The 27135-nt window shown below is 37.5% G+C and overlaps 1 protein-coding gene across 3 annotated transcripts in view; it reads right to left on the reverse strand.

Moving 5' to 3' along the window:
- CLIC4 (chloride intracellular channel 4) overlaps positions 1 to 27135 on the reverse strand; it is an 84112-nt gene that overhangs the window by 17010 nt on the left and 39967 nt on the right. For all 3 annotated transcript variants that reach the window (XM_074218098.1, XM_074218096.1, XM_074218099.1), the window contains exons 2-3: positions 11516 to 11625; positions 4306 to 4431 (exon numbers count right to left, since the gene is read on the reverse strand). In XM_074218098.1, coding sequence (XP_074074199.1) covers positions 4306 to 4431; positions 11516 to 11625 — 236 coding nt within the window. The remainder of the gene's footprint in view (positions 1 to 4305; positions 4432 to 11515; positions 11626 to 27135) is intronic.

Consider the following 27135-nt stretch of genomic DNA (forward strand, 5'->3'; position numbering starts at 1 on the left):
ACTTATTATGTGGAGCTGGGTTTCTGCCCCTGAGCAGGCTGCAACAATGACCAATGCACAGAGGGAGCAGGGGAAGGGAAAGGAGTTCTGGGTTTGCAGGGAGAGGCCCCTTCTAGCTCCAAATTTTTGATGCTCTGATAGCAAAAAAAAATGCATGACCAGAAAAGAAGGCAAACTGGTCATCTAGCAAGGTAGATAGACAGCACACGTGTTCCCCGGGACCCACATATGCTGTGCAGGCCAGACAAGGCTCCCAGAATGCTAGGAGAAGAGGATCCAGGCAAGGGTCACCCAGGTTGAGAAAAGATAAGGAGAATGAACTCTGCCCCCAAATCAGAGATCAGCAGAGCACTGATGCCCTCTGGGGTCAGCCAAAAATGAAGAGTTGTCACCCTCCTGGGGAATAAGGAAGAGACACAATTTACCAGGAGTCACAGCAGAGGACGCTATGTAGGATCAGTCCAAATAAGTTGTGCAAGAAATCTGAGGAGAGAACCAAACCAGCTGGGAGGAAGAAGACAGGTAAGGGGGAAAAGGCTTCAGAGGAGAGCCAGGTCATAAGCCAAATCTTGAAGAAAGTTGCAAATGCCAAGGATAATGCACATTTAAATGGAACTGTCCCCTTTTTTCTCTTAACAACCTTTGGAATTAGCCTAATACAAGTTTATTATCCCCATTTTAAACTGCCTTGCCTAGGGTGCCACAGCTAATGAAACAGTCACCATTATACCATTGCAGACCAATAAGTCAGAACCAAAGTTCTGACTCTAAACACAATGCCACGTTGCTTCCCCTGGAAGAAAGAAGGCAGCATCTGGGTCTTGGAAAGTCTTCATGAAGGAAGTAGCTCCTCAGCTGGCCCCTTGACTAAAGGGATAGAAACTGGGAGGAGCAGGGAAAGGGGAGGTTTATTCCAGGCAAGATGGAAAGTGTGAGCTCAGAATAGGATATGGGACAGAAAAATGAGACAACAGAAAACTGAGAATAATCTAGTTTGGCTGAAATAGAGAAATGTGTGATTGGGAACAACATAAGATAAGGGTAGAAAAGCCCCCTGGAACCAGGGACTCCCAGGTCCTTATGTGCCAGGATCACTGTATCTGAAAGCCAGTAAAGGAGGTTAAAGGAAAAATAGTAGTAAAATTACTTAGGGCAGTAGTAAAAGAGGCTAGAGAAGAGATTGCCTCTAATAGGCTTGGAGTTTTAAGTCTCATATAATTTATCTCCATTTTTTTAATTAAAAGACTATCAGCACAAAAAGGTTTTTAGCAACCATTCCATATATATATATATATATGTAATATATATATATACATATATATATATATTTACATATATAAATTATACATATGTACTTCTTTATTAATAGTTGATTATATTATGCTATAATCTATTATATAAACCATAACAAATTTGACATTTTAAAAGATTTAAGGGATAAAATATTTAATTTTTTTAATTTTTTTATTGAATTAGTGATATAAAAGGTTTTTTGGTTCTCATTAAAATATTTTTGAATAGTGAGAACATAACTGAATATGCTTCATTTGTTTTCAAAAAAATCCCTTATTATATTCTACAGGATAAAGTGAACTTAGATTATAATTATTTGTTAGATATTAATTCAATTGATTTGACTACTGTAACCAACCAAGCAAATAAATATCTTTTCAGTATGTTATTGAAAGATACACAATAAAACAATTATACAACAAGCCCTAACAATTTATGCCCAGAATGACTTTTTAGTGGGAGGCTGGTTTCACCTTGAATAGGTATATGTACCATATGTGATACTAAAACAAGCCAAAGTGAATTATCTCTATTCTGAATTCTGCAGAAAGTGGCCCATAAAAATCCAGTTCTCTTGATTTAAGTGGCTCTGTTTAATGGATGATCAATTTGACTGTGCAGGAAACGGAGAACAGGAATTTGAGGGTCCCTGCCACCTGGAAAAAACCTCTTCCTCCAGGGCAAGCATGTTCCTAACTCTTTCCCAAAGCCCAGAACTTTTTTTTTACTTCATGAGTCTTCTCTGGAGCTGGCTTCAGAGAACTGTAAAGTCAGGGAAAAGACAACATCTACCTACTCTACAAGACCCTAGGGCAGAGGCATGTGCTCTGTGTTCTGGTCCAGGGAAGCCCTCTGAGCTGGAGGTAAGTGTGAAGTGAATAGTTTGAGCCTGAAGCTAAGGGAGAGCTACAGGAAACCAGTGTTCAGGAATCACCAAGTTCAGTTAAGAAATTGATCAATGTGGGCAGCTAGGTGGCGCAGTGAATAGAGCATGGGCCCTGGAGTCAGAAGTACCTGAGTTCAAAAAAAAAAAAAAGGAAGAAATTGATCAATGCAACAACAAAAAGCCTCTGAGGCCTGGGCCACCCCAGTCTCCCAAGAGTCCAAAAGATCAAAGAAAGAGGACAAAGATCCATATAAACAAAAATAAAGCAACTCTTGGTAACAACAAAGATCTAGCAATTAAGGTTTCCTTCTCCTGGGAGAATACCTGATGATGATGTAATATAGCTGCTATGAAATATGAGTTCACTGGATAAAATGATGAGAGCACATTTCAGAGAAATATGTGTGATCTGAGGCAAAGTGAAGTGATCAGAAAAAAGGAGAACAATTTAGACAATAATAATAATACTGTAAATGCAAAAAATTGTTGAAATTTTTTGTCCTGTGCAGCACCACAGATCACTGCAGTCACCAACCATTATTCTAGAGGATCACCTCTGCAGAGAGATACATAAGAAGTCATGTGTTCGGACAGGGCCAACACAGGAATTTGTTTGTTTTTAAGTACCATAATTGCTAAAAGAGCTTTATTTCTCTTTTACCAAAGGGCTGTAAAAAGAGGAGAGAGAAAATAATTGTTTGTTAATTAAAAAACAGTAAAATACCAAAACTTTTTTAAAAAGTCTACTAATGAGGAGCAGTTAGACAGTACAGTGGAGAGAGTACTGGCCCCGGAGTCAGGAGGATATGAGTTCAAATTTGACCTCAGACATTTAATAATTATTTATCTGTGTGATCTTGGGCAAGTCACTTAACCCTATTGCCATAATTTTTTTTAAAAAAGCCTACTAATGTCTGTATATTGAGGAAGGGCCCCCTGAACTTGTTTTGTTGAGCCCTTCAATAACATAATTTGCTACTTTCAACACTAACAGTAATTACTTGCTGTCCTAGAGAGGGGGGTTTGGAAGGGAGAGAGGGAGGGAGAGAGAAAATTTAGAAACTCAAAATTTTTTAAATATTAAAAATTATTTTTATATGTAATTGGAGGAAAAATAAAGTTCAAATATATTTAAAAGTCTGCTAAGAAATCATATGTAAAAAAGCAGTCGCAGTTGAGTGATGAGGTCAGAAGTTCTGCAAAAGATTGAAGATCAAGTGAGAAAAGAAGTAGAAGCAGCAAGTGGAAACAATTAAGGAAGAGGAGTTATAAAGTTAATTAAACATTTTAAGGAAAGGGTAATATCTAGAGAGCTTTTTTAAGACTGGGGAAACTGGCCTGTTTGAAGGCCTCAGTTAATAGGGAATGAGTGAAGTACAGAATTTATAAGCTTTCTCTTAAACCCTCCCTCCCTTCCCTTACCTTCCAAACTTCCTTGTTATTGTAGAAGATAATACCATCTTTCCATCCCTCAGGAGTCATCCTGGATTGTCACTCTCTCTTACCTCCCATATCGAGGCTATTGCCAAGGTCTGCTGGTTCCACCTTTGCAAAATCTCTCCAATGTGTCCCCACTCTGATGCAAGCCCTCATCACTTCACACCTGGACTATAGCAATAACCTGAAAGCCTATTTGCCAGCTCCAAGCCTCACCCCAATTCTATCCATCTCCCCCATTCAGTCACTAAAGTGAGTTCCTAAAGCACAAATCTTTAGGGATCTCCCCCCACACACTGGCTCCCTGCTGTCTACAGCATCAAATACAAAACAGTCTGTTGGGCAGAGCCACTTCCTCTGCTCCCTTTCTGACATCAACTCTTCGATCTAATGATGACCCATGTCAGAAAGGGAACGGGGGAGTGGCTCATCTCAGTTCAGACAGCTGTTCAGCTATATTCAACAGAAAGTCAATACTCTGGGAGGAAAGGTTCTTATTTACCTCTAATATGAGTAATTATAAACTTTAAAAAAATTGTTATTTGCTTGTTAACCAGATGTTTAATGTATCAGAAAACAGGATTCTTTCTCAAGGACCAGTTGTTCCAACTATCCATTCAAAAAAAAAAAAAAAAGGAAACTTCAACAGTGGCACTATTTCCAAGCTTCATTTCCTCTTTAATACTCACTTAGGTGGGCACAAGACTTCCTCCAGGAACTCCTCAATCTTATTCACATCCGTTTTGACTTCACTATTGAATGTTATAAATGGTGGATGAGTCCCTGGAGCCAAGTTCTGTAGGTCTGCAGGTTTCCTAGTGACCAAAAAAGGGAAAAAAAAGAAAAAGTTGTCAAAACCTAATCATTCCTTCTCTTAGTCAGGGAGAAGGAATATTCTCCAGTTCCCCAGAAAAATAGTTCTTACAAAGAAAATGCATTAAATTATAGCAATTGATAAGATGAAATTTATTTTTCTAAGTAAATTGTGTCCTACTTCACTCAGATTAAAAACAAATTGACATCACAGTGAAAAAATGCATTATGATGATGCAATGGTTCTCAGTATAGTGAAATTTCAGGACTGAATTAAAGGTCCTAAAATCCTACTGTTTTCTTTGACTTTCTATTTTTTCAACCATGGCTTTCATTATGTACTGCTTGAAATATTACACATATGTGCATATATACATACATAGCATATACATATATGTATATGTGTGAAGAGGGAGGAGAGAGAGCAGGAAGAAGGAGAGTGAGAAAAAAATAGAGAGAGAAAAATTCAAGTTAAAAAGGATCTTAGAATACAAAATGTTATAATTGGAGCAGCCTTTGGAAAATATCCACTCTCAACTCCCTCATTTTACAGATTGGGAAACTGAGGCTCATGGAGATTAAATGACTTACCTAAGGTCATACAGTAAGCAACCAATTTGACAATAGTTTGACAAGTTAAATAAAATGCAAAATTATGAGAAAATAGGAATCCTGGATTTAGAAAGGAGAAAGAAATCTTCTTCCAGGTCCACTGTTTGGAAAGTAACGAACTAGTAGAAAGAACACTAGATTTGGCAGTTGGGAGTCATGAGGAATCCCTTTCCAGACTCTGTCATCTAATACTAAGGGCAATCACTTCATCTTTCTGATCTTCAGATTCCTCTCTAGAGGAAATGGGGATAATAATACATAACAGGATTTTTGTGAGCAAAGTATCTAAATTATCTCTTTAAAAAGTTCTTTCTGGCTCCAGATCCTTTATTCTAGGAAAATTGAGTTGGACGTTTATAATACCTACCTTTAAGAGTTGTTGGATCAAAAGACATAAGATATGGGATAAAGCACCATATAAATATAAACTTATTCTTGGGAGGGGAACTCTAAAGAGGAATAGGGGCATTTGCAGTTTGACAGCCCAGATATCATGTGCATATGAATTTTGTTCCCACTGGTTCACCCCTCAAACACACACACACACACACACACACATGCACACACGGATAGACACACATACACAAATGTGCACACACATTCACAAACACACTCACAAATTACATACTTGCTCACATACATATCTACACACATGCACACACAGCACATTCTCACACAGGTGTGTGTAAACACCTACACAAATACACATGTGCACACTCACATACACTTGCTCACACACAAAAAGGACTTTGTGGAGTGCCCCCTCTCTTCCAGTACCTTGTCACCTCTCTGCAGGATCCATCAATTTGGAATCAATACCATCTATGGGGCCAGGAGCAGACCTTGGACAAGCTGCATCCCCAAAACTGGACAGCAATGTCCAATGCAATTAGGAAATCTTTCTGCTGGGGAATGGATGGCTCCTTACCTCTACAAGGTGGCTGTGGCCGCTGACTCTCCCTGTCAGGTTCACTCAAGAGAAAGAAATGCAGGTGTTCTGGGGAACCCAGATCATTAGGTGATTTGCAGGTCAATGCCTTAAAGAGGCTCTTCACACCCTCCTCAATAAAGCATGGACTTCTGGATGATCCTAGCATTCAAGACCCTGCACAGTCTGGTTCCAATTCATCGGTCTTGCAGTCATACTCAGAGCTCATATTTCTCCTCTTACAGCCACCCTAGAACTTCCTACCCTTTGTTTTCACCCTGCCTTTCCCCTGCCTCTGTTCCTTTACTAATTACCACATCAGAAAAGGACATCCTCACCCTCCACTTCAATGGCACCTTTCCCCTCTACAGTTAGCCCTCTCTCCTATGTTGTCAAGGCCACTCCATTAGACTACAAGTTCCTCAAGAACAGGATCTAGTGTAGCTACCTGTGAATCTTCGGCAGCCAGTCACAAAGGCTCTAATTGAAAACATTCTTTTTTGTACCTCAGTTCTCCAGTTCAGCCTCCACCCATCACAGAACCATCTGGGATGACAACAGAAGCAGCACACTCTAAGAAAAACACTTTAAAGTGATTCCCATTTAGAGTGGACAAATAACCTTTCAAACAAGCCAACTGGAACCTGACCCCTCTACTGCAGAGACAACTGGCCCTTGCACTGACAAGTTCCTAACAGGATATTTGGTTTGGGAGAGGAAGGAAGTCTGAGAGACAGCAAAGAGGAAGAGATCACTTCTTCCTCCAAGTCTCTCCCCGCTCCCATATCCCCACATCCCAGCCTTGCCCTTGAAAAGAGATAACACTGGAAGTGGAGGCCTCTGCCAAACCAAACACAAAAGAAATTCTCATTAGTGATGGTGGTACATGTCAACAATGCTGAAAAAGGTTGTATCTCTCATATGCAACAATTACCATTCTAATTCTCATTTCTGAAAATCAGTGTAACTGATCCCTTAAGCCCGTCCCTCTACCATGTCCCAGCAACAATTCCCTGAGCTCTGCCCCTTCCCCCGTCCTTCAAATCCCCTAGCCTTGGGAATAAGAAAACCAGGTACAAATCTAGTTCTGCCTACTATTTGCTCAGTATTTCAACTTCTTTATCCTCTCAAAAGAGAACCATCCTTGAACTCCTTACCTACTGCAAGAAAAAATATTTTATAAACCAGAGATGCAAGACAGCATTAGGGTTTTCTTAGAATCAGACTCTCAGGTAAAAAGGACCTAGCCTAGACCCTAATTAGGATTCTCTTCTGCCTCCCCTACAGCTGAGCATCCAGAGTTTGCTGGAAAATTTCTGGAAGAGGGATTTCTCTACATCCTCAGGCAGTTTATTTCATTACTGAACATTTCAAATTTTAAGGATTATCTTCTCCCTTTTATTTGCCCCCTTGTAGGACCCTCTGGTCCTAGTCCTTTCTCTCAAGTATGACAGTGGCCTACACCTGTGCCTGCTGATACTAAAGATAATATAGAGATAATACCTGCTGGTAACTGATGTGGAGAATTTAAGATACCCTGGAAGGTGGAAGGTGCTGAGCAACAAGCTCCAGTCTGAACTGGACCATTGCTATGGACACTTGTCAGATGGAAGGGAACTAGGAGAGAGGAAGAAAGATATTACCTTATTTGATAATCAAAGATCAAGTCCTCTGTATACCTGACAATGACACTATATCTGAGTAAAGTAAGTATTATTAACAGACACACTGATGCTTTAACACTCTGGTGGAAATAGGAACCTAGGTGGCAATCCTCTTCCACCAGGCAGTTCCAGGTCCCCAAGTCTTTGTACTTCTAGTATCCCTGCTCTTTTTCCTATACCCTCCTCAGAGGAGATACTGGAGGTTTCCCTCCTGGGTTGAGAATAACCCACCTACTTTTCTCATCCAATGTATTCTCAATGACAGACATGCTGAGCACCATTTTCATTCATGCTGCAGCCTAGAACATGTCAACCTTTTAGAGTCAATGCAGACTTGGAGCTGCCAACAGCAGGTAGCTTGGGTCCCTTTACTCTTTATCCTTCAGTCAAGGGCAATCTCAGTTTTGGGCCATGAAAGGGAACTCTAAATTCATTTTGAGCTTTTGATTCACTGAGATATGTTATGCCTCTAAGTTCTCTAAATGCAACATGCAACAAGAACAGAAAATGAGGTTTAGATTTACTTTTCACTTTTTTCACAGAATCAACTCCCACAAAAGCACTCAAAGGTACCAGCCCATGTATATACTGGCAATCAACTAAGGAAAGTAATTCAAAGACTCCATAGGGTTCTATGAATACTGGCAGAGTTATTAGCATAGACTGAAACTCAAAAAAGCTATCCCACAGGGCCAACCACAGCTGGGAAATAATTTGTTCTTATGGATAAGATGTCATGTGACAATTGTCTTAACCTCATGTAGAATGGGTTTCTAAGAGCCCTATGATTCCCCATCGGCCTCTTTAGGGGACTGCTTTTGTCTCAAACCCTCTAAATTGAGCACTTATCTTTAAAGGCAGAAAAATCAAGTACACCATGGACCTTTTTTCACCCACACACATAAAAAAAAAATCATACTTTTTTAAACCCCAAGATATTTTACAAAAGACTAGGCTCTTTGTGCAACATTTTCAATAATCTCAAAGTCCTCGCTGATGCAAAAGTTCACTTTTTTAAGACCAGTATTCTCTCCTAGGAAATGGCTGTGAATTAATGATCTCAGAAAGCCAAGGGTCATATTGGTAACCTATCACATGATGTAAATAAAGGGCCTATCTAGGATATGTTTAATCAGAAAAGGCTAGTCATGTGTTAGAAAGGAGGGGATAATGGATGGGCAGCTACTCTTTCCACCCCCACCCCCACCCCATTTCAAGAATGAGAAAAAGGCCCAGTAGACAGACTAGTTATGAAGGACTGAGAGAAGCACATGGGTAGGATGAGCAGAGGATATGAGGTCCTGCACATGGAGCAGGAACCCCTGGGAAAGCTCATGGTCTCAGTGACATACAGGAGCATGTTGGGCTATAAGATAATTTTGTTCTTCTTAAATAATTCCACTGAATTTGAATTTTAAAAGCAATGCAGAGTATATGCTGAGCTCAGTTGCTTCCTCACTTTTCCTGGGGAAACCACCTTATGCTTAAGAGCTACTTCATGAGTGTATTGAGGGGAAAAAAAAAAAGATTTCCAAAGCCAAGAATTTGGAACAGAGGGAGATGCTAGAAAGCTCTACCTCTCCCAATAGAGTAGCCTCTAGTGTTGGGGGTGTTTGTGCAGGTTTCTCAGCAGATATATATAGCCCTATTTGAGTGTCAACTAATAAAACTGAGGCACAGGAAAGGTAGAAGAGTGAAAAGCATTATTCAAATATCAGGGCTGGGTCCAGGTCCTTTTTGGAACTGTGGATTTCCATAGCTCATTTTAGAATTCCTGGGAAAGCATCACAATGGAGCACTGTATGGAGAAAAGTGGCTCATTCAGAGTGCAGCAGACTCACTCCAGGCCAGAAATGGGAGAGGAAAAAATGCCAGTATTTTCAGACGCAGCCAGGGTGTGTGCTGGCAGCAGGGTCTATTCTTAGGAGCTGTATAGGGAGGTTTCCTTTGGGGCTGGAATACATCCAGTTCTAACCTGGTCTCCTTGAGAGATCTGACTGTGTAGGAAACTCCATCCAAATGCAGGGTGGTCACATAGATGACTACCCTCCTCCGAGAGCAATGGAGTGAGGTCATCTTGGCTGGGAGCATGGAGTTAACTCTTATTATCCCATTGCTCCTCAAGGCTGTGGGACCCTGGTCCAATCAGTTAGTTTCCCTATAGGATACACTTTCCTCATCTGTAATGACAGCCTCAGGAATTCACAAGGTTGGGAGAAAATTCTGGGAGCATCTGAGCCATTCACCACACTGCCTGCAAGGAGAGCCCAGCCCTAGATGTCCTCAGGAGATATCTGCTTCATTAGAGTTTTCTCCGATGCACCTCTTCACCTCCTTACTTTCTCATTCTGTAGCTGTCTTTATTATGAAGGCCTCTCAGAATCTTTCTCCATTTCTATACCCATGTGAAAGTAGTCATAACAGCCAAGAAGAGATTTCTTCACAGTACACCTAACAACAGTATCAGGGAAGAACATTAGCTAAATCAGGGCAACTAAGCCACTAAAATCACTCATATGAAAATAAATTACCTACAAGTTATTCCCACTTGTCTGATGTAAATAAAATTTCACATCAATGAAACATGAGGGAAGAAAATAATTATTTGCAGGAAGCTTTACAAACAAAGGTTCTGGGTAACACCAGAATGATTGAAATATTCACCTCTGGACAACTCTAACCCAATGCTTACTTGGAGAGCACTGTCTTTGCAATAAGAACAAGACTGAACAAGACCAAAGACACAGAGAAACCCCACAAGAATGTCCAAAGTGTCACAAACACCAAGAAGTCTCACTGTGCATTATTGCATTAATCATTCACCATTCATCAAAAAGCTAGCTGGCATGAATGCAGTGCCCCACCACAACTGGCCTTCTGGGCATAATCCCTAATGGCTACTGTGGTCTTGGTCATTTGGAAGCTGCCCTGGGTTTCTGTCTGCATTCCCATTTGCTCTATAAGATCATATCAGGACAAGTCCTTATGCACATCAGACCCACAGTTCAGACTGCACGTGCCTCCTGACTATCAAGACCCCCTCCTCCAGGAGGCTAGAAATAGCTTCCTCCACATGAATGGTGAGCTCATGGATAAGGATTATTTTAACATTACATGAGTCAAACATCTTTCAAGGCACAGGACAGATCATCCTGGTCATGCTCTACTCAGTCCTCAAAAGCAACCATATTTTCCATCTGCACATTTTAGAAATGGAGTCAACCCAAGAAATTCTTCAGCCCTTCCCTTCATTTTGCAGATAAAAAAGGGGGGAGAGAGCCTAGAGAGAATTCAGTCCAAGGTGCCAAGGTGCTAAGGAGTGGTACAGAGTGGTACAAGGAGTGCCTGGGGGTCCAGTGTTTTTCTCACCAAATGGCCTCTGTCCCTTAGTAAGGAACTCAAGAGGACACAGCAGCAGTATTCTAGAGGCTCAGCATTCAGCTTGTCCTACCCACCACTCAAGTGTCCGGACAGCCCGGCAAGAAAACAACTTTCTAATTACCTAGCCATGCGGCCTTGGGCAAGCCACTTAACCCCATTGCCTTGAAAAATCTAAAAAACAAAAACAAAAAAAAACCCAGCTTTCTTAAGGGTTCCCTGCTATCCTTAGAAAGTATCCTTGAAAAGATTTCATGAGCTTCAAGCTAAACTATGAGCTACTCAATAAAACTAGGGTAGAAGTGGAGGAATTTTCTAGTAGGAGTACTTGAGAGGGGAGCTGATTCTGGAAACTGAATCAGGATTATATTCCAGAGGCTCCAATCCATCCAAAGCGTTCATTACTGCTGTGATATTTACAGAGGAGGGGAAAAACCAAGCAATATTTGTGAAATAATTCAGGAGATCTGGAGTCTATTCAAGATAAGTGTCAAACTTTCTTACCTTTTCAGATCCACAGTCGTGACACTGAATACCACACCTTTGAGCCAAAGGATCATGAAGAGTCTCTGGGAGAAGGGACAGTTTCCTATGCTCTCCCCATCACTGCCAGCCTGAGAAACACAAGAGACCAAGGTCAGGTCAAAAATCAACCCAGGATAAAGGGGAAAGGAGAAAGGACATTCAGAGTAATAATAATTCAATTTGATCATTTAGGTGTTGAGAGATAAAACACAGAATCTCAGAATTCAAAGGGATCTCAGAAGCTAGTAGGTTCAACATATCCCAAAAAAGGATTATCTCTACAATATGCCCCTGTCTCCTAAGAAGCTACTTCTCTAATAGGGAGAGATAAAATGTATGCACAGATAAAACATATTAGAACATATTTACTATTTAAATGGACTCAAGTGCTATGAGATCATGAGTCAGAGGAGAGAACATTTATAAGCATGTTTTAGGTGGGTGGGGCAGGCACAGAGAAGCTCTATGGACTTGGTGACATCTGGTCTGGAAAATGGTTATAATATACTCAGGCAAAGATGATCAGGGAAGCGGTCTGACATAAGGTGTAGCATGAGCAAAGACACTGAGATAAAAAAGAATATCTGTTTAGGAATCACAACATCAGAGATGAAGCTATGTTCTTAACCTAGGTTCTGCAAACATGTCTTATTTTTTAAAATATTTTTATCACTATATTTTAATAGAATTTCTGTGAATCCTATTTTATTTTATACATTAAAAAACATTATTCTGATATGAAGTCCACAGGCTTCATTAGTCTGCCAAAAGGGTAAAAATTATTTTTAATTTTTTAAGAAAGGCTAAGAACTCCCAAATCAGAACCTCTCAGGAAACATCTAGCCCAACCCTCTCCTTTTACAGATAAGGAAACTGAGGTTTCAAGATGTGAAGTGAATTGTCTAGGGTCATGAATCTAAAAATCAGAAATAGAATTAAAATTTTTAGTTCAAGTTGAAAACTCAACCTTATACTATTCTCATATGTGAAAGGGAATCATATGAATTCAGGTTAGAAAAGACAAAGCAGACCTAGATTATAACAGTCTTGAGTATCAGTCTATGAAATAAGAACTTTGCTTGGTAGACAATAAGTAAATTGTCTAGGGTCACGAATCTAAGAATCAGAAATAGAATTAAAACATCGAGGATTTTTTTATTCACTGAGAGTTACATTAGTTATGAAGTCTAGGCAAGATCATTTGTACAGTACTTTTGTATGGTCAACAGTAAAGGAAAAGGGGAAGAAACTAGAAGGAATGGACTGTCCCAAAAGGTCACTTTTGTGATGGACAACTTCCTTTCTTTAAGGTGCTCAGGTGGGGACCTGTCCCTAGCATTGTGGACCAGCAGTTTCACAGTTTATTGTTTGAAAGTGCTGGCTGAGGCCTCTGCGGAGCCACAGAACCTTGCATGTCTTTATGACTCTCCATTATGCCATACCATGCTACCTCTTAGTAAATTTAATCAAGTTTAAAGAAACACTAGCAAACAGAAGACAAAATGAAAGGAAGGACGGGGAGATCCAGGTCATTCTTCCTGTCCCCCCCCACCATGAGAGATGTAGCTAAAGAGAAGATATAATAATCAAGTCTGGTCCCTTTGGGTAAGCTTTTTATCTGCCTAAGGGTAAATATTTTTAAGTTTTATGAAACAACAATGTAATTGCACATACCACATAAAGACTGTTATCCACTGTCTTTTCTTGTGCTAAGATAATATCAAAACTCATTTGTGTCTTAAGATTTTTATATAGCTTCTTCCTCATCACATGTAGGAGCATTATTATGCCCCTCCTTGAAGGCTTGGCTGAGAGGGTCCTCCCTCCATCTGAAAGGCTTCCATCAACCCCGGACCTTAGTAGGTTTTCTTGGATGAGCCACTGGAGCTGGAGGCTTTGCTGAACCTGCAGCCCAGGTGGTGATGGGCCTTCCACAATTTAGCTGGATTGATCCAGAAGCAAATGTCCTGTGTCCCCTATCTGAAGCCTTTCCAGTTTGGAAGGAATGACCAGAACTTACAATTCACTTGGAACAGGACTTATGCACAAGTTAGAGGTATATTATTATTCTCATTTTATTCCCATTTTCAGGCACAGAAACAGATACAAAGAGGTTAAGTGACTTTGGTCATGTCTATTATCTGTCAGAAGCAGGATTTAAACCAGGTTCCAGAATGCTATTTCTGTAACTTTTTGCACTACACCAATAAAGAGGATGCCTTTTAATATATAAAAAAAAAATTGGAGTGAAGGTCATAAGAACATGTGCTAGCATCACTTGTATGAGAAAATACCTAACAAGTTTCTTGGAAATACCCACCTCACTAATGGAGTGGTGATGGCAAGGGCTCAGGAGGAAACAAAGCCCCACAAAAACAGTCCCTTCTCATCCCAACTGAATCACAGAGGAGGATTTGTGAAGCCTACTCCAGTGTGATTTTTAGGAAATTTCCCCAAGATGAGTTGAAGAAAAACATCTTCCTTAGCAGATGTCTTCTTGCTCTCTGTAAAGAATGCGCAGATAGACTGTGGGGTATTACAAATCAGTAACTCTATCTGACTTAACCACTTTGGAGTAGATCACCTTTTCAAGTTTGTCTTCAATGGAATACTCAGATTCACTGCTAAGGATGAATTAAAGTCACTGGAGAGAAGCTAAAACCTCTCAGGGGCCCAGATGACTGGTTCTGACCAAAACAAAGAGCTCCTCTGGAGGAGAAAAGCAGACTGGAAAGGCTGGTACCTCCCAGTTCCCACATGCCCAAAAAAGCAAAACTCTGAAATTTGGATTTGATCTAATAATGATCAAGAAACATAATGAGACATTCCCTAGGGATATGAACCAGCAGTTTTTTCAATGAAGAAATAAAAACTATATGTGATCATATGAAAAATGCTCTAAATCATTCTTGATTATAGAAATGCTAATTAAAATAACTTTGAGATATCATCTCATACCTATCAGATTGGCTAAAATGATAGAAGGGAAAAATGATAAAAGTTGGATATGGGAAAATTGGGATACTAATACACTATTAGTAGAATTGTGAACTGATAACAACAATTTTTATGGACAATTTGGAATTATGACCAAAGAGTTATAAACCTGTGTAAACCCTACTATTAGGTCTGTTTCCCAAGGTAAGGAATAAAAAAGGAAAAGTAAAATACTTATAGCAGATCTCTTTATGTTGGCAAAGAACTTGAAATTGAGGGGATGTCCATCAACTGGAGAATGGGTAAACAAATTGTGGCATATAATTGTGATGGAATACTACTGTGTTGTAAGAAATGAGCTGGTTAATTTTTAGAAAAACATGGGGGCAGCTAGCATGCACAATGAATAAAGCACCTGCCCTGGTGTCTGAAGGGCCTGAGTTCAAATCCAACCTCAGACACTTAATAATTACCTAGATGCCTTGGGCAAATCACTTAACCCTATTGCCTTGCAAAAAATCTAAAAAAAAACAAAACACCCCAAAACATGGAAAGACTCACATGAAATAACGAAAAGTGAAATGAGCAGAACCAAGATAATGTTTTAGGCAGCAAAAGCACTATTACATTAAGAACAATTTTGAACAACTAAGTTATTCAAAATATTTCAAATACTGAAACTAACCACCAAGGACATATGAAGGAACATGCTATCCACCTCCAGAGAAAGAACTGATAAATAGAAGTATGTCTAGTATGATTTTACATACATTTATAAATCCATGTCAAATAGTGGTCTTCTACAGAGTGAGGTGGGGTGGGAGGAAGATAGTTTGGAACTTAAAATGTAACAAAAACAAATAAATAAAATTTAAATATAAAAGAAAGAAATTCAATGACAAACTACAATACCCCAAAACACAAAAAGTCAGCCAGAAGCAACCAGGCACTGAAGAAGGAAGTCATCAAAGCCAGCACCTGCACAGGCAAACCAGACCATTGCTCCCAGAATGTCCAGAGACAAGCATGTGGATAGTGGAAATCCTTGGAGTCAACTAATGGATTAAAAATGAAATTACTCATTACCAATGAGGAGTAAAGTAAAAATTAGGAACTATTTTATCCAATTGTATGCCAACAAATTTGACAATCTAAATAAAATGGATGAATATTTTTAAAAATATATTAGATATGGGGGCGGCTAGGTGCCGCAGTGGATAGACCAGGGGCCCTGGAGTCAGAAGTACCTGAGTTCAAATCCGACCTCAGACACTTAATAATTACCTAGCTGTGTGGCCTTGGGCAAGCCATTTAACCCCATTTGCCTTGCAAAAAACCTAGAAAAAAAAGTTTAAAAAAATGAGCTACCTAGATTTATAAAAGAGAAAATAAAATACTTAAATTACCCCATTTCAGAAAATGAAATTGAAAACATAATCAATAAACTCCCTAAGAAAGAATCTCTAGAACAGAGGGATTTACAAGTGAATTCCACCAAACATTTAAGGAACAGTTAATTCCAATTCTATAGATGCTATTTAAAAAAAAAATAGTTCTGCCAAATTCTTTCTATGACACCAAATATGGTACTTATATCTAAACCAGGAAGAGTCAAAAAGACAAAGAAAATTATAGACGAATCTCCCTAATGAATAATGATACAAAGAGATCGTAAGTTAATACTAGGGCAATATACCATAATCAGGTAGGATTTATACCAGGTAGGCAAAGATGGTTCAGTATTAGGAAAACAATCAACATAAATGACCATATCAATAACAAAATTAACAGAAATCATATATCTTAATAGCTGTTGAAAAAGCTTTGACATAGACTCTAATAACCCTCAGGAATTTTGACTGTATCCAATAGAATATACTGAACTAGAAGGGACAGACACTCAGAATTTTCTATGACCTAGATAGAATGATCTAAAAAAATACACTACCTCCCTAAAAAGGGGGACAGGAAAGAGACGGGAAGAGGGAGGGGATTGAATGGGACAAATCTCATTACACTAAGAGGTACAAAAAACCTGTGGTAATAGAGGGGAAGGAAGGAGCAGAGGAGAAACACCTGAATCTTCTTATCAGACTTGGCTTAAAGTCAACCTACACATACTCAGTTAACTTATAAAACATCTAACCTTTCAAGTATTAAAAGGGGAAAAGGGGAGGGGGGATGGAGAAAGGGAAGGGGAGTGGGGGAAATAAGGGGAAATAACCAAAGGAAGGGAAGGGAAAAGGGAAAAAGGAAAGAAAGGGGAGGGGGTGATATAGGAGGGCAAACATACTGAAGGGGGTGGTATTCAAAAACAAAATACTGGGGAATATGGATAAAGGGGGGGAAGGGGGAAAAATACAAACAGAGGGAAGATAACACACAGGGAAATAAAGAATTAGTAATCATAACCTTGAATGTGAATGGGATGAATTCTCCCTTAAAACGTAAGCAAATAGCAGAGTGGATTAAAAACCAGAATCCTACAATATGCTGCTTACAAGAAACTCATTTGAAGCAGAGAGATACATATAGAGTAAAGGTAAAAGGTTGGAGCAAAATATATTTTGCTTCAGCTGAAGTAAAAAAGGCAGGGGTAGCAATCCTCATCTCAGACAAAGCAGCAAAAATAGATAGTGTTAAAAGAGATAAGGAAGGAAACTTTATCCTCCTAAAAAGTACCATAGACAATAAAGTCATTTCAATATTGAATGTATATGCACCCAGTGGGACAGCACCCAAATTCCTAGAGAAGCTGAAAGAATTACAGGAAGACATAGACAGCAAACTCTACTAGGAGGAGACCTCAACCTCCCGCTATCAGATCTAGATAAATCAAATCATAAAACAAACAAGAAAGAAATTAGGGAGGTAAACAGATTGCTAGAAAAATTTGATATGGTAGACTTATAGAGGAAACTGAATGGGGATAGAAAGGAATATACCTTTTTCTCTGCAGTACATGAAACTTATACAAAAATTGACCATGTACTAGGACATAAAAACCTAATGATCAACTGCAGAACGGCAGAAATAGTGAATACATCTTTCTCAGATCACAATGCAATAAAAGTCATATGCAATACTGGGCCAAGGAGATATAGACCCAGAGCAAATTGGAAACTGAATAACCTGATTTTAAAAAATGAGTGGGCCAAAAAACAAATTATAGAAAGAATTAACCATTTTTATCCTAGGTAATGATAATAATGAAACAACATACCAAAACCTATGGGATTCATTCAAAGCAACTCTCAAGGGATCTATTATAGCTCTAAATGCTTATATGAATAAATTGGAGAAAGAGGAAATCAATGAACTAAAAATGCAACTAAAAAAATTAAAGAACAAATAAAAAATCCCCAATCAAATACCAAATTAGAAATTTTAAAAATTAAAGGAGAAATTAATAAAAGTCAAAAGCAAAAAAAACTATTAAATTAATAAATAAAACCAAAAGTTGTTATTATGAAAAAACCAATAAAATTGATAAACCTCTGGTCAATCTGATTTAAAAAAAGGCAGAAGAAAACCAAATTGCTAGTATTATAAATGAAAAAGGTGAACTCACCACCAATGAGGAGGAAATTAAAGTAATAATTCAAAATTATTTTGCCCAACTCTATGCCAATAAATTTGATAATCTAAGTGAAATGGATGAATATTTACAAAAATATAAGTTGTCCAGGTTAAATGAAGAAGAGATTAAATACCTAAACAACCCTATCTCAGAAAAAGAAATTCAACAAGCCATTATTGAACTCCCTAAAAAAAACCTCCAGGGCCTGATGGATTCACAAGTGAATTCTACCAAACATTCAAGGAACAATTGGTTCCAATCCTATATAAACTCTTTGGAAAAATAGGGAAAGATGGAACTCTGCCTAACTCTTTCTATGAAACCAATATGGTACTGTTACCTAAACCAGGAAGAGTTAAAACAAAGAAAGAAAATTATAGACCTATTTCCTAGATGAATATAGATGCAAAAATCCTAAATAAAATCTTAGCAAAATGACTACAACAAGTCATCACTAGGATAATACATTATAATCAAGTAGGATTTATTCCAGGAATGCAGGGTTGGTTCAATATTAGGAAAACTGTTAATATATCCAATTATATCAATAACAAACCTATCAGAAATCATATGATCATATCAATAGATGCTGAAAAAGCTTTTGACAAAATACAGCATCCATTCCTGTTAAAAACACTAGACAGTGTAGGAATAAATGGACTGTTCCTTAAAGTAATTAGCAGTATCTATCTGAAACCATCAGCAAGCATTATATTCAATGGGGAGAGGCTAGAGGCATTCCCAATAAGATCAGGGGTGAAACAAGGGTGCCCATTATCACCACTACTATTCAATATTGTATTAGAAATGTTAGCATGGGCAATTAGAGAAGAAAAAGAAATTGAAGGAATTAGAATTGGGAAGGAAGAGACAAAACTCTCACTCTTCGCAGATGACATGATGGTCTACCTAGAGAATCCCAAGAAATCATCTAAAAAATTACTGGAAACAATTAGCAATTTTAGCAAAGTTGCAGGTTATAAAATAAACCCCCATAAATCCTCAACTTTTCTATATATGTCTAGCAAGAAACAGCAGGAAGAGCTAGAAAGAGAAATCCCATTCAAAGTAACCTCAGACAATATAAAATATTTGGGAGTCTATTTGCCAAGACAGACTCAGAATCTTTTTGAAAACAATTATAAAACACTTCTCACACAAATTAAATCAGGTTTAAATAACTAGGCAAATATCAACTGCTCATGGATAGGGAGAGCTAATATAATAAAAATGACAATTCTACCAAAACTAAACTATCTGTTTAGTGCCCTACCAATCAAAATTCCAAAAAATTACTTTAATGAGTCAGAAAAAATTGTAAGTAAATTCATATGGAGAAATAAAAAGTCAAGAATTTCCAGGAGCTTAATGAAAAAAAAAAATGCAAACGAAGGTGGCTTAGCACTACCCAATCTAAAATTATATTATAAAGTATCAGTCATCAAAACTGTTTGGTATTGGCTAAGAAATAGAGTAGTAGACCAGTGGAATAGACTAGTTGTAAAAGCAGGAGAGGAGTATAGTAATCTGCTGTTTGATAAACCCAAAGACTCCGGCCACTGGGATAAAAACTCCCTCTTTGATAAAAACTGCTGGGATAATTGGAAGTTAGTATGGAAGAAACTTAGATTAGACCAACACCTCACACCCTTTACCAAGATAAGATCCAAATGGTTATAGGACATAGACATAAAAAAACAATACTATAAGCAAATTAGAAGATCAAGGACTAGTCTACCTGTCAGATCTATGGAAAGGGGAACAGTTTATGACTAAGGAAGAGTTGGAGAACATCACCAAAAGCCAATTAGATGATTTTGATTACATTAAATTAAAAAGCTTTTGCACAGATAAAACCAATGTAATCAAGATCAAAAGAAAAGTAGTAAATTGGGAAACAATCTTTACAATTAATGATTCTGACAAAGGACTCATTTCCAAAATATACAGAGAACTGAGTCATATTTTTAAAACAAAAAGCCATTCCCCAATTGACAAATGGTCAAAGGATATGCAAAGGTAATTTACAGATGAGATCAAAGCAATCCATAGCCATATGAAAAAAATGCTCTAAATCATTAATTATTAGAGAAATGCAAATTAAAGCTTCTCTGAGGTACTACCTCACACCTCTCAGATTGGCCAGTATGACCAGGAAGGATAATGATCCTTGTTGGAAGGGATGTGGGAAATCTGGGACACTATTACACTGTTGGTGGAGCTGTGAACTCATCCAAACTTTCTGGAGAGCTATTTGGAACTATGCCCAAAGGGCAACAAAAATGTGCATACCCTTTGACCCAGCAATACCACTACTGGGTCTATACCCTGAAGAGATGAGGAAAAAGGGTAAAAACATTACTTGTACAAAAATATTTATAGCAGCCCTGTTTGTGGTGGCAAAGAATTGGAAATCCAGTAAATGTCCTTCAATTGGGGAATGGCTTAGCAAACTGTGATATAATGTATGTCATGGAACACTATTGTTCTATTAGAAACCAGGAGGGACGGGATTTCAGGGAAAGCTGGAGGGATTTGCATTAACTGATGCTGAGTTAGATGAGCAGAATCAGAAAAACACTGTACACCCTAACAGCAACATGGGAGTGATGTTCAACCTTGAAGGACTCGCTCATTCCATCAGTGCAACAATTGGGAACAATTTTGGGCTGTCTGCAAAGGAGAGTACCATCTGTATCCAGATAAGGAGCTGTGGAGTTTGAACAAAGTACAAGGACTATTCCCTTTAATTTGGGGGAAAAAAAAACCCCAGATATCTTATTGTCTGATCTGGTTACCTCTGAGAATTCTGTTCTCTTTAAGGATATGATCAAGCCTTGCAAAAACCTAAAAAAAAAACAACAAAAAAAAAACCCCACTAGAGTATAGGAATAAATGGAGTTTTCCTTAAAATGATTAGCAGTATTTATCTAAAATGATCAACAAACATTATATGTATTGGGCATAAAGAGTAGCATTTCCAGTAAGATCAGTGGTGAAACAAGGATGCCCATTATCAACACAATTAACTTTAGCAATAAGAAAAGAAAAAGAAACTGAAGGAAATAGAATAGGGAATAAGGAAAGAAAACTTTCACTCTTTGCAGATGATATTACAGTATACTTAGAGAACCCTTGGAAATCAACTAAAAAACTATAGTTACTTTAGTAAAGTAACAGGATATAAAACAAATCCACATAATCACCAGACTTTCTATATAAGTAAAGCCCAAGAGCAAGAAATAGAGAAATTCCGTTTAGAGTAACTGTAGATAACATAAAACACTTGGGAATCTACCTCCCAGGACCAGAAACTGTATGAACATAATTAAAAAATATTTTTCCTACAAATAAAGTCAAATCTAAACAAGTGGGAAATGTCAGTTGCTCATGGTTAAGCTGAATTAATAGATATATGATAACTACCCAAATTAAAAACGTATCCAATCCCATACCAAACTACAAAAAAAATTTATAGAGCTAGGAAAAAATAGAAACAAAATTCATCTGAAGCAACAAAAGCTAAAAAATTTCATGGAAATTAATTTTTAAAATTGTAAAAGAAGATAGCCTAGCTATACCAGATATAAAACTATATTATAAAGTGGCAGTCATCAAAATTATCTGGTACTGACTAAGAAATAGAATAATGGATCAGTAGATTATATTAGGCACAAAAGAAATGATAGTAAATAACTACAGTAATCTAGTGTTCAATAAACTCAAAGAAAACTAACTCTGGGAAAACTGTAAAATAGTATGGCAAAAGCTAGGTATAGACTCATATCTCATCCCCATTCCAAAATAAGGTCAAAATAGATACAGGATTTAGACATAAAGAGTGATACCATAGACCAATTAAGAGAACAAGAAATATTCTTGTCAGATCTATGAAGAAGGGAGGTTATGACCCAAAAAGAAATAGAGAACATTATAAATTACAAAATGGATGATTTTGACTATATGAAATTAAAAAGGTTTTGCACAAATAAAACCAATGCAGCCAAGTAATGCAGAAAGCTGGGAAACAATTTTCAGTTAGTGTTTCTGATAAAATATCATTTCTAAAATATATACTGAACAGAATCAAATATGTAAGATTCCAAGTCAGTCCCCAACTGATATAACATCAAAGGATATGAACAGGTAGTTTTCAGATGAAAAAATTAAAGCTATTTATGGTCATATAAAAAAAGTTTAGGGGTGGCTAGGTGGCGCAGTGGATAAAGCACCAGCCCTGGAGTCACAAGTACCTGGGTTCAAATCTGTCTCAGACACTTAATAATTACCTAGCTGTGTGGCCTTGGGCAAACCACTTAACCCCGTTTGCCTTGCAGAAAAAAAAAAGTTTAAAGTATTATTGATTAGAGAAATGCAAATTAAAACAACTATCTGGTATCATATCACACCTATCAGATTGGATAAAATGACAAAAAAGGAAAATGGTCAGTGTTGGAGAGGTTGTGGGAGGATTGGGATACTGCTTCATTGCTGGTGGAGTAGGAAACAGTCATTCTGGGAAGCAATTTGGAACTCTTTGGGTCTGTATCCCAAAGAGATTATAAAAAATATGTTTCGGGGCGGCTAGGTGGCGTAGTGGATAAAGCACCAGCCTTGGAGTCAGGAGTACCTGGGTTCAAATCCGGTCTCAGACACTTAATAATTACCTAGCTGTGTGGCCTTGGCAAACCACTTAACCCCATTTGCCTTGCAAAAAAACCCCTAAAAGAATATGTGTTTCAAGGGACGGCTAGGTGGCACAGTGGATAGAACACCAGCCCTGGAGTCAGGAGTACCTCAGTTCAAATTCAGCCTCAGGCACTTTAATAATTACTGAGCTATGTGGCCTTGGCCAAGCCACTTAAACCTCACTGCCTTGCAAAAAACTTAAAAAAAAAAAGCTTCACATATTCAAAACTATAGCAACAATTCTTTTTGTAGTGGCAAAGAATTGGAAATTGAGGGCATGCCCATCCATTGGAGAATGGTTGAACAAGTTATGGTATATGAATGTTAGGGAGTACTATCGTTCTGTTAAGAAACCATGAGCATTCACTTTAGAGAAGCTTGGAGTTGTATAATCTGATGCTAAGTGAAGGGAGCAGAACCAAGAGAAGATTGAGATGATCAACTATCATGGACACAGCTCCTCTCAGTAGTTCAGTGATCAAAGACAACCCTGCTATGGAGAATGCCATCCATATTCAGAGAAAAAACTATGGATGCTGAATGCAGAGCAAAGTGTACTATGCTTACTTTTTTAAAACTTCTTGTGTTTTTCCTTTTTTTCTCACTTTTCCCCCATAGTTCTAATTCCTCTTTCAAAACATGACTAATACAAGTTATGTTAAACACAACTGAACAAGTAAAACATTTACCAGATTGTTCACCACTATAGGGACAGAACAGTAAAAAAATGTGGAACTAATAAAATTGCAAATGGATGAATGTTGAAAACTACCTTTGCACATGATTGGAAAAAATTAAAATTTCAATTAAAAGGGAAAAATTGAAATTAAAAGTTCTGGAGGAAAGAATTGGAAGAACCTAACCTGAATGAGACTAAGGCATCTGAGAATGGGATTGGGAGATACAAATACACATACACACACATATATACACATATATATTTAAACATACACACACATATATCTTTATATATTTTTCCATGTTGTCTTCCTATTAGAATGTAAGCCCCCTTTGAGGTCAGAGACTGTCTTTCCCTTTCTCTTTATCCTTGGGGCTTTGTATGATGTTTGGCACATGTAAAGGTGCTTTATAAATGCTTGCAGAATAACTTGATGAAATTTAGCCAACATTAAGGACTCCGATGGAATATGCTAGGTACTTTGCTGCACAATTAATGATTTTTCTCAATTATAATGTGATCTATTGTTTCACAAGGGCAAAGATCATCAGATTCCCCCCCCCAAAATTGTCCTCTCATCCCCACAGTCTCAGTTATCTCTTGGCTCCTTCTCCTTACTCATCAGGAGCCAAGTCCTGGCAATTCTATAGAAACAATCTCTCTAATTTTCCCTCATCATTCCTAGGCTACCACTTTAGCCCAGACCCAAGTCCTAGGTCATTTCTTTTTCCACACACCTTCCAGTCTAATCCACATGGTTAATTTTTCCTATAACGATCACAACTATATTAATGTAAAACCCAGGATTCTCATCTCTAAGGCCAGTCCACCAGATCATGCTGCTGCTTTACTGTCTATGAGTGTCTGTCTAACTATTTGGCTGTCTGTTTACCTTTCTATTTATCAGTCTGGAATTGTTTCTCAAATAATAAAGACTGATAACTGAATCTTACCTTGAAATTATTTACAGGTGATGATAACCTAAAACTATTCAAATAATTAGTTAGGAGACCATATCCCCTGCACAGGAGCTCAATTCTTTTTGGTTGACTGAGTGATGTTACAACCTATACCTAAGACAAGGCTCTCAAAGTTGCTATTCCCCACCTGCCATAGGCAGTTCTAATGAGCTAAGTAATTTAATAAGCTAGGAGAGACAAAGCTGGTTGCCTCAGTTTAGTAACCTTTCTGACCACTGAACTAAGAATTCAAATGTTCATTTCACACCACTTTGTTATTTTCAGAGATCTAAATACTTCAGTTTGGTTTATTACTTAATTTTGCAAATACAAACAACACAAAAATGTGTTCCAAAGTTCACTACTTGAAGCTGTTCTCCCAAAAGCCTTACAAAAAATATTCTGCATGATGAGTGATACATCCCCTGAGTAGGAGTACTCAGGCACTGGCAAAAAAAAAAAAAGGTAATTGGGTAATATCAATTCTTGTTACATAATTTTCCAGATAATTTGAGATTATTACAACTTACATCAGATTATTACAACTTACATAGATCAGTCTGTTCCTTCCATGTTATAAGTGTGGAAGAGCTCAATTTGGGAGGGAAAAAGTTTGAAAATGATTCAAATTTAGGTATAAAAATCTCATCCCCTTCATTTAACAAATGAGGAAACTGAGATTGAAAGAAGGGAGTGAGCTCATTCCAGTTCCTAAAAGAGTTGAAATTCTCTTGCCCTGAATGGACAGTGTCCACAGAATCAATCAAGATCATTATTAAAATGATGCTTTGGACCAGATGTACCATCACTGTATGACAGATCCCAGAGAGAAGAACCAGCGATAGTTATACATATGGACAAAATCTGTTGACACCCACCCTGGGATACTTAAAACTTCTCATTGTGAAATCTAAGCACTGAAAGGGACAGTATCCAGGGTCTGTTTTTGATCTATCTAGGTGCATCTCCCAAAACTTTTTGGCTAAAAATGAAACAGTTATTAATATGTTTAATGTTTTCAAAATGATCCAAGCACTTTTCATACCACAAATGCAGAATGTTGACCCTCAACAATAGAGAGTCTAGTACTTCACATCAACTTGGTGAGAAACCAGAGTTCAAATTGCAGCTGTACCAGTAAATCTGAAATAACCTAAGGAATATTAATAGTTTTCAAAATGAAAAATTCTAGTTATTAACAATAATATGAAAATATGCCCCAAATCAAAAATAAAAGAAATTTGTCAGACTGGTGAAGATAACAAGAAAAATGGTGAGATGAGAAGAACCAGAAGAACATTGTATACCGTAACAGCAACATGAGGTTGATGATCAATATTAATGGACTTGCTCATCAGTGCAACAATCAGGGACAATTTTAGGGTATCTGTGATGGAGAATACCATTTGCATCCAAAGAAAGAATTGTGGAGTTTAAACAAAGACCAAAGACTATTACCTTTAATTTAAAAAAAGAAGTTACCTTATTATGTAGTTTTTCTATCTCTTATATTTTATTTTTTCCTTAAGGACATGATTTCTCTTTCAACACATTCAATTTTGATCACTGTATAGCATAGAAAAAATGTAAAGACTATCAGACCGCCTTCTGTGGGAGGTGGGGGGGAGGGAAGCAAGATTGGGGGGGGGGAGAAAACAATTAAAACAATTAAAAAAAAAGAAAAATGGACAATTGTTGGCAGATTGTTGGAAGGTCCAGCCCAGTAATGCACTCCTGGTAGAACTGTGAATTTAAACTGCACATGTATTTTGATTTAATTTATACTTTTAAAAAAACTCAAAAGGAGGAAAAGGACCCATCTGTTGGGGGGGGGGGATTAGAGCAGCTCTTTCTATCATAGCAATAAACTGGTAACCAAAAGAGTGAAAGGACTTAGGTTAGAAACTATACCTAAAGCTTCAATGACATAATAATGATTAATTACATCATTAAAAAAAGAAAATAAGGGGCGGCTAGATGGCAGTGGATAAAGCACCGGCCTTGGAGTCAGGAGTACCTGGGTTCAAATCTGTCTCAGACACTTAATAATTACCTAGCTGTGTGGCCTTGGGCAAGCCACTTAACCCCCATTTGCCTTGCAAAAAAAAAAAAAACAACTAAAAAAAAGAAAAGAAAATAAGAAAGAAAAGTATTAGTGAAACAGAAGAGGAAAATAAGTTCAGAAGGAGAAAGAAAGAAAAGCAAGGCAGTGTCAGTCTTAGCATGTCAAATTTAAAATATAATTTAAAATGTAAAAATGTACATATTTACATATTTTATTTATTATTCTTTTTATATGGAAATGTCATGTTTATTGATGTTTTTAAATTCACAAAAAAAAAAAATGAAATAAAATGACCTTGGAAATAATCAAGCCACATTCAATTTTACAAAATGGTTACAAAATAGAATTCTTAATTCAACCTTCTCACTGCACAGATGAGGAAACTAATTTGTCAGAACAGTTCAAGTAACTTGGAGGTAAGATAAGGAAATGAATGAAGAAGAATTTACTAAGGGCTTCTCATTTACCAAGAATTCTGCTAAAAGTTATGAAAATGATAAATACTATTTAACAGACAAGAAATGGGCATCTGGGTCACATTTCTTTGTCCAAAATTTCTCAGGTTTTGTTCAAAATCTTTGGACGAGAAATATGACACATTTCCAGAAGGTATCGAGTACCTCTAAATTGTTACATTTTTAACAATCCATTCTCTCTTCTATCACCTATTATGCTTCGAGTAATCAAATT

The sequence above is a fragment of the Macrotis lagotis genome, chromosome 1 (genome assembly GCF_037893015.1).
Source record: "Macrotis lagotis isolate mMagLag1 chromosome 1, bilby.v1.9.chrom.fasta, whole genome shotgun sequence".
NCBI classification, from domain to species: domain Eukaryota; kingdom Metazoa; phylum Chordata; class Mammalia; order Peramelemorphia; family Peramelidae; genus Macrotis; species Macrotis lagotis.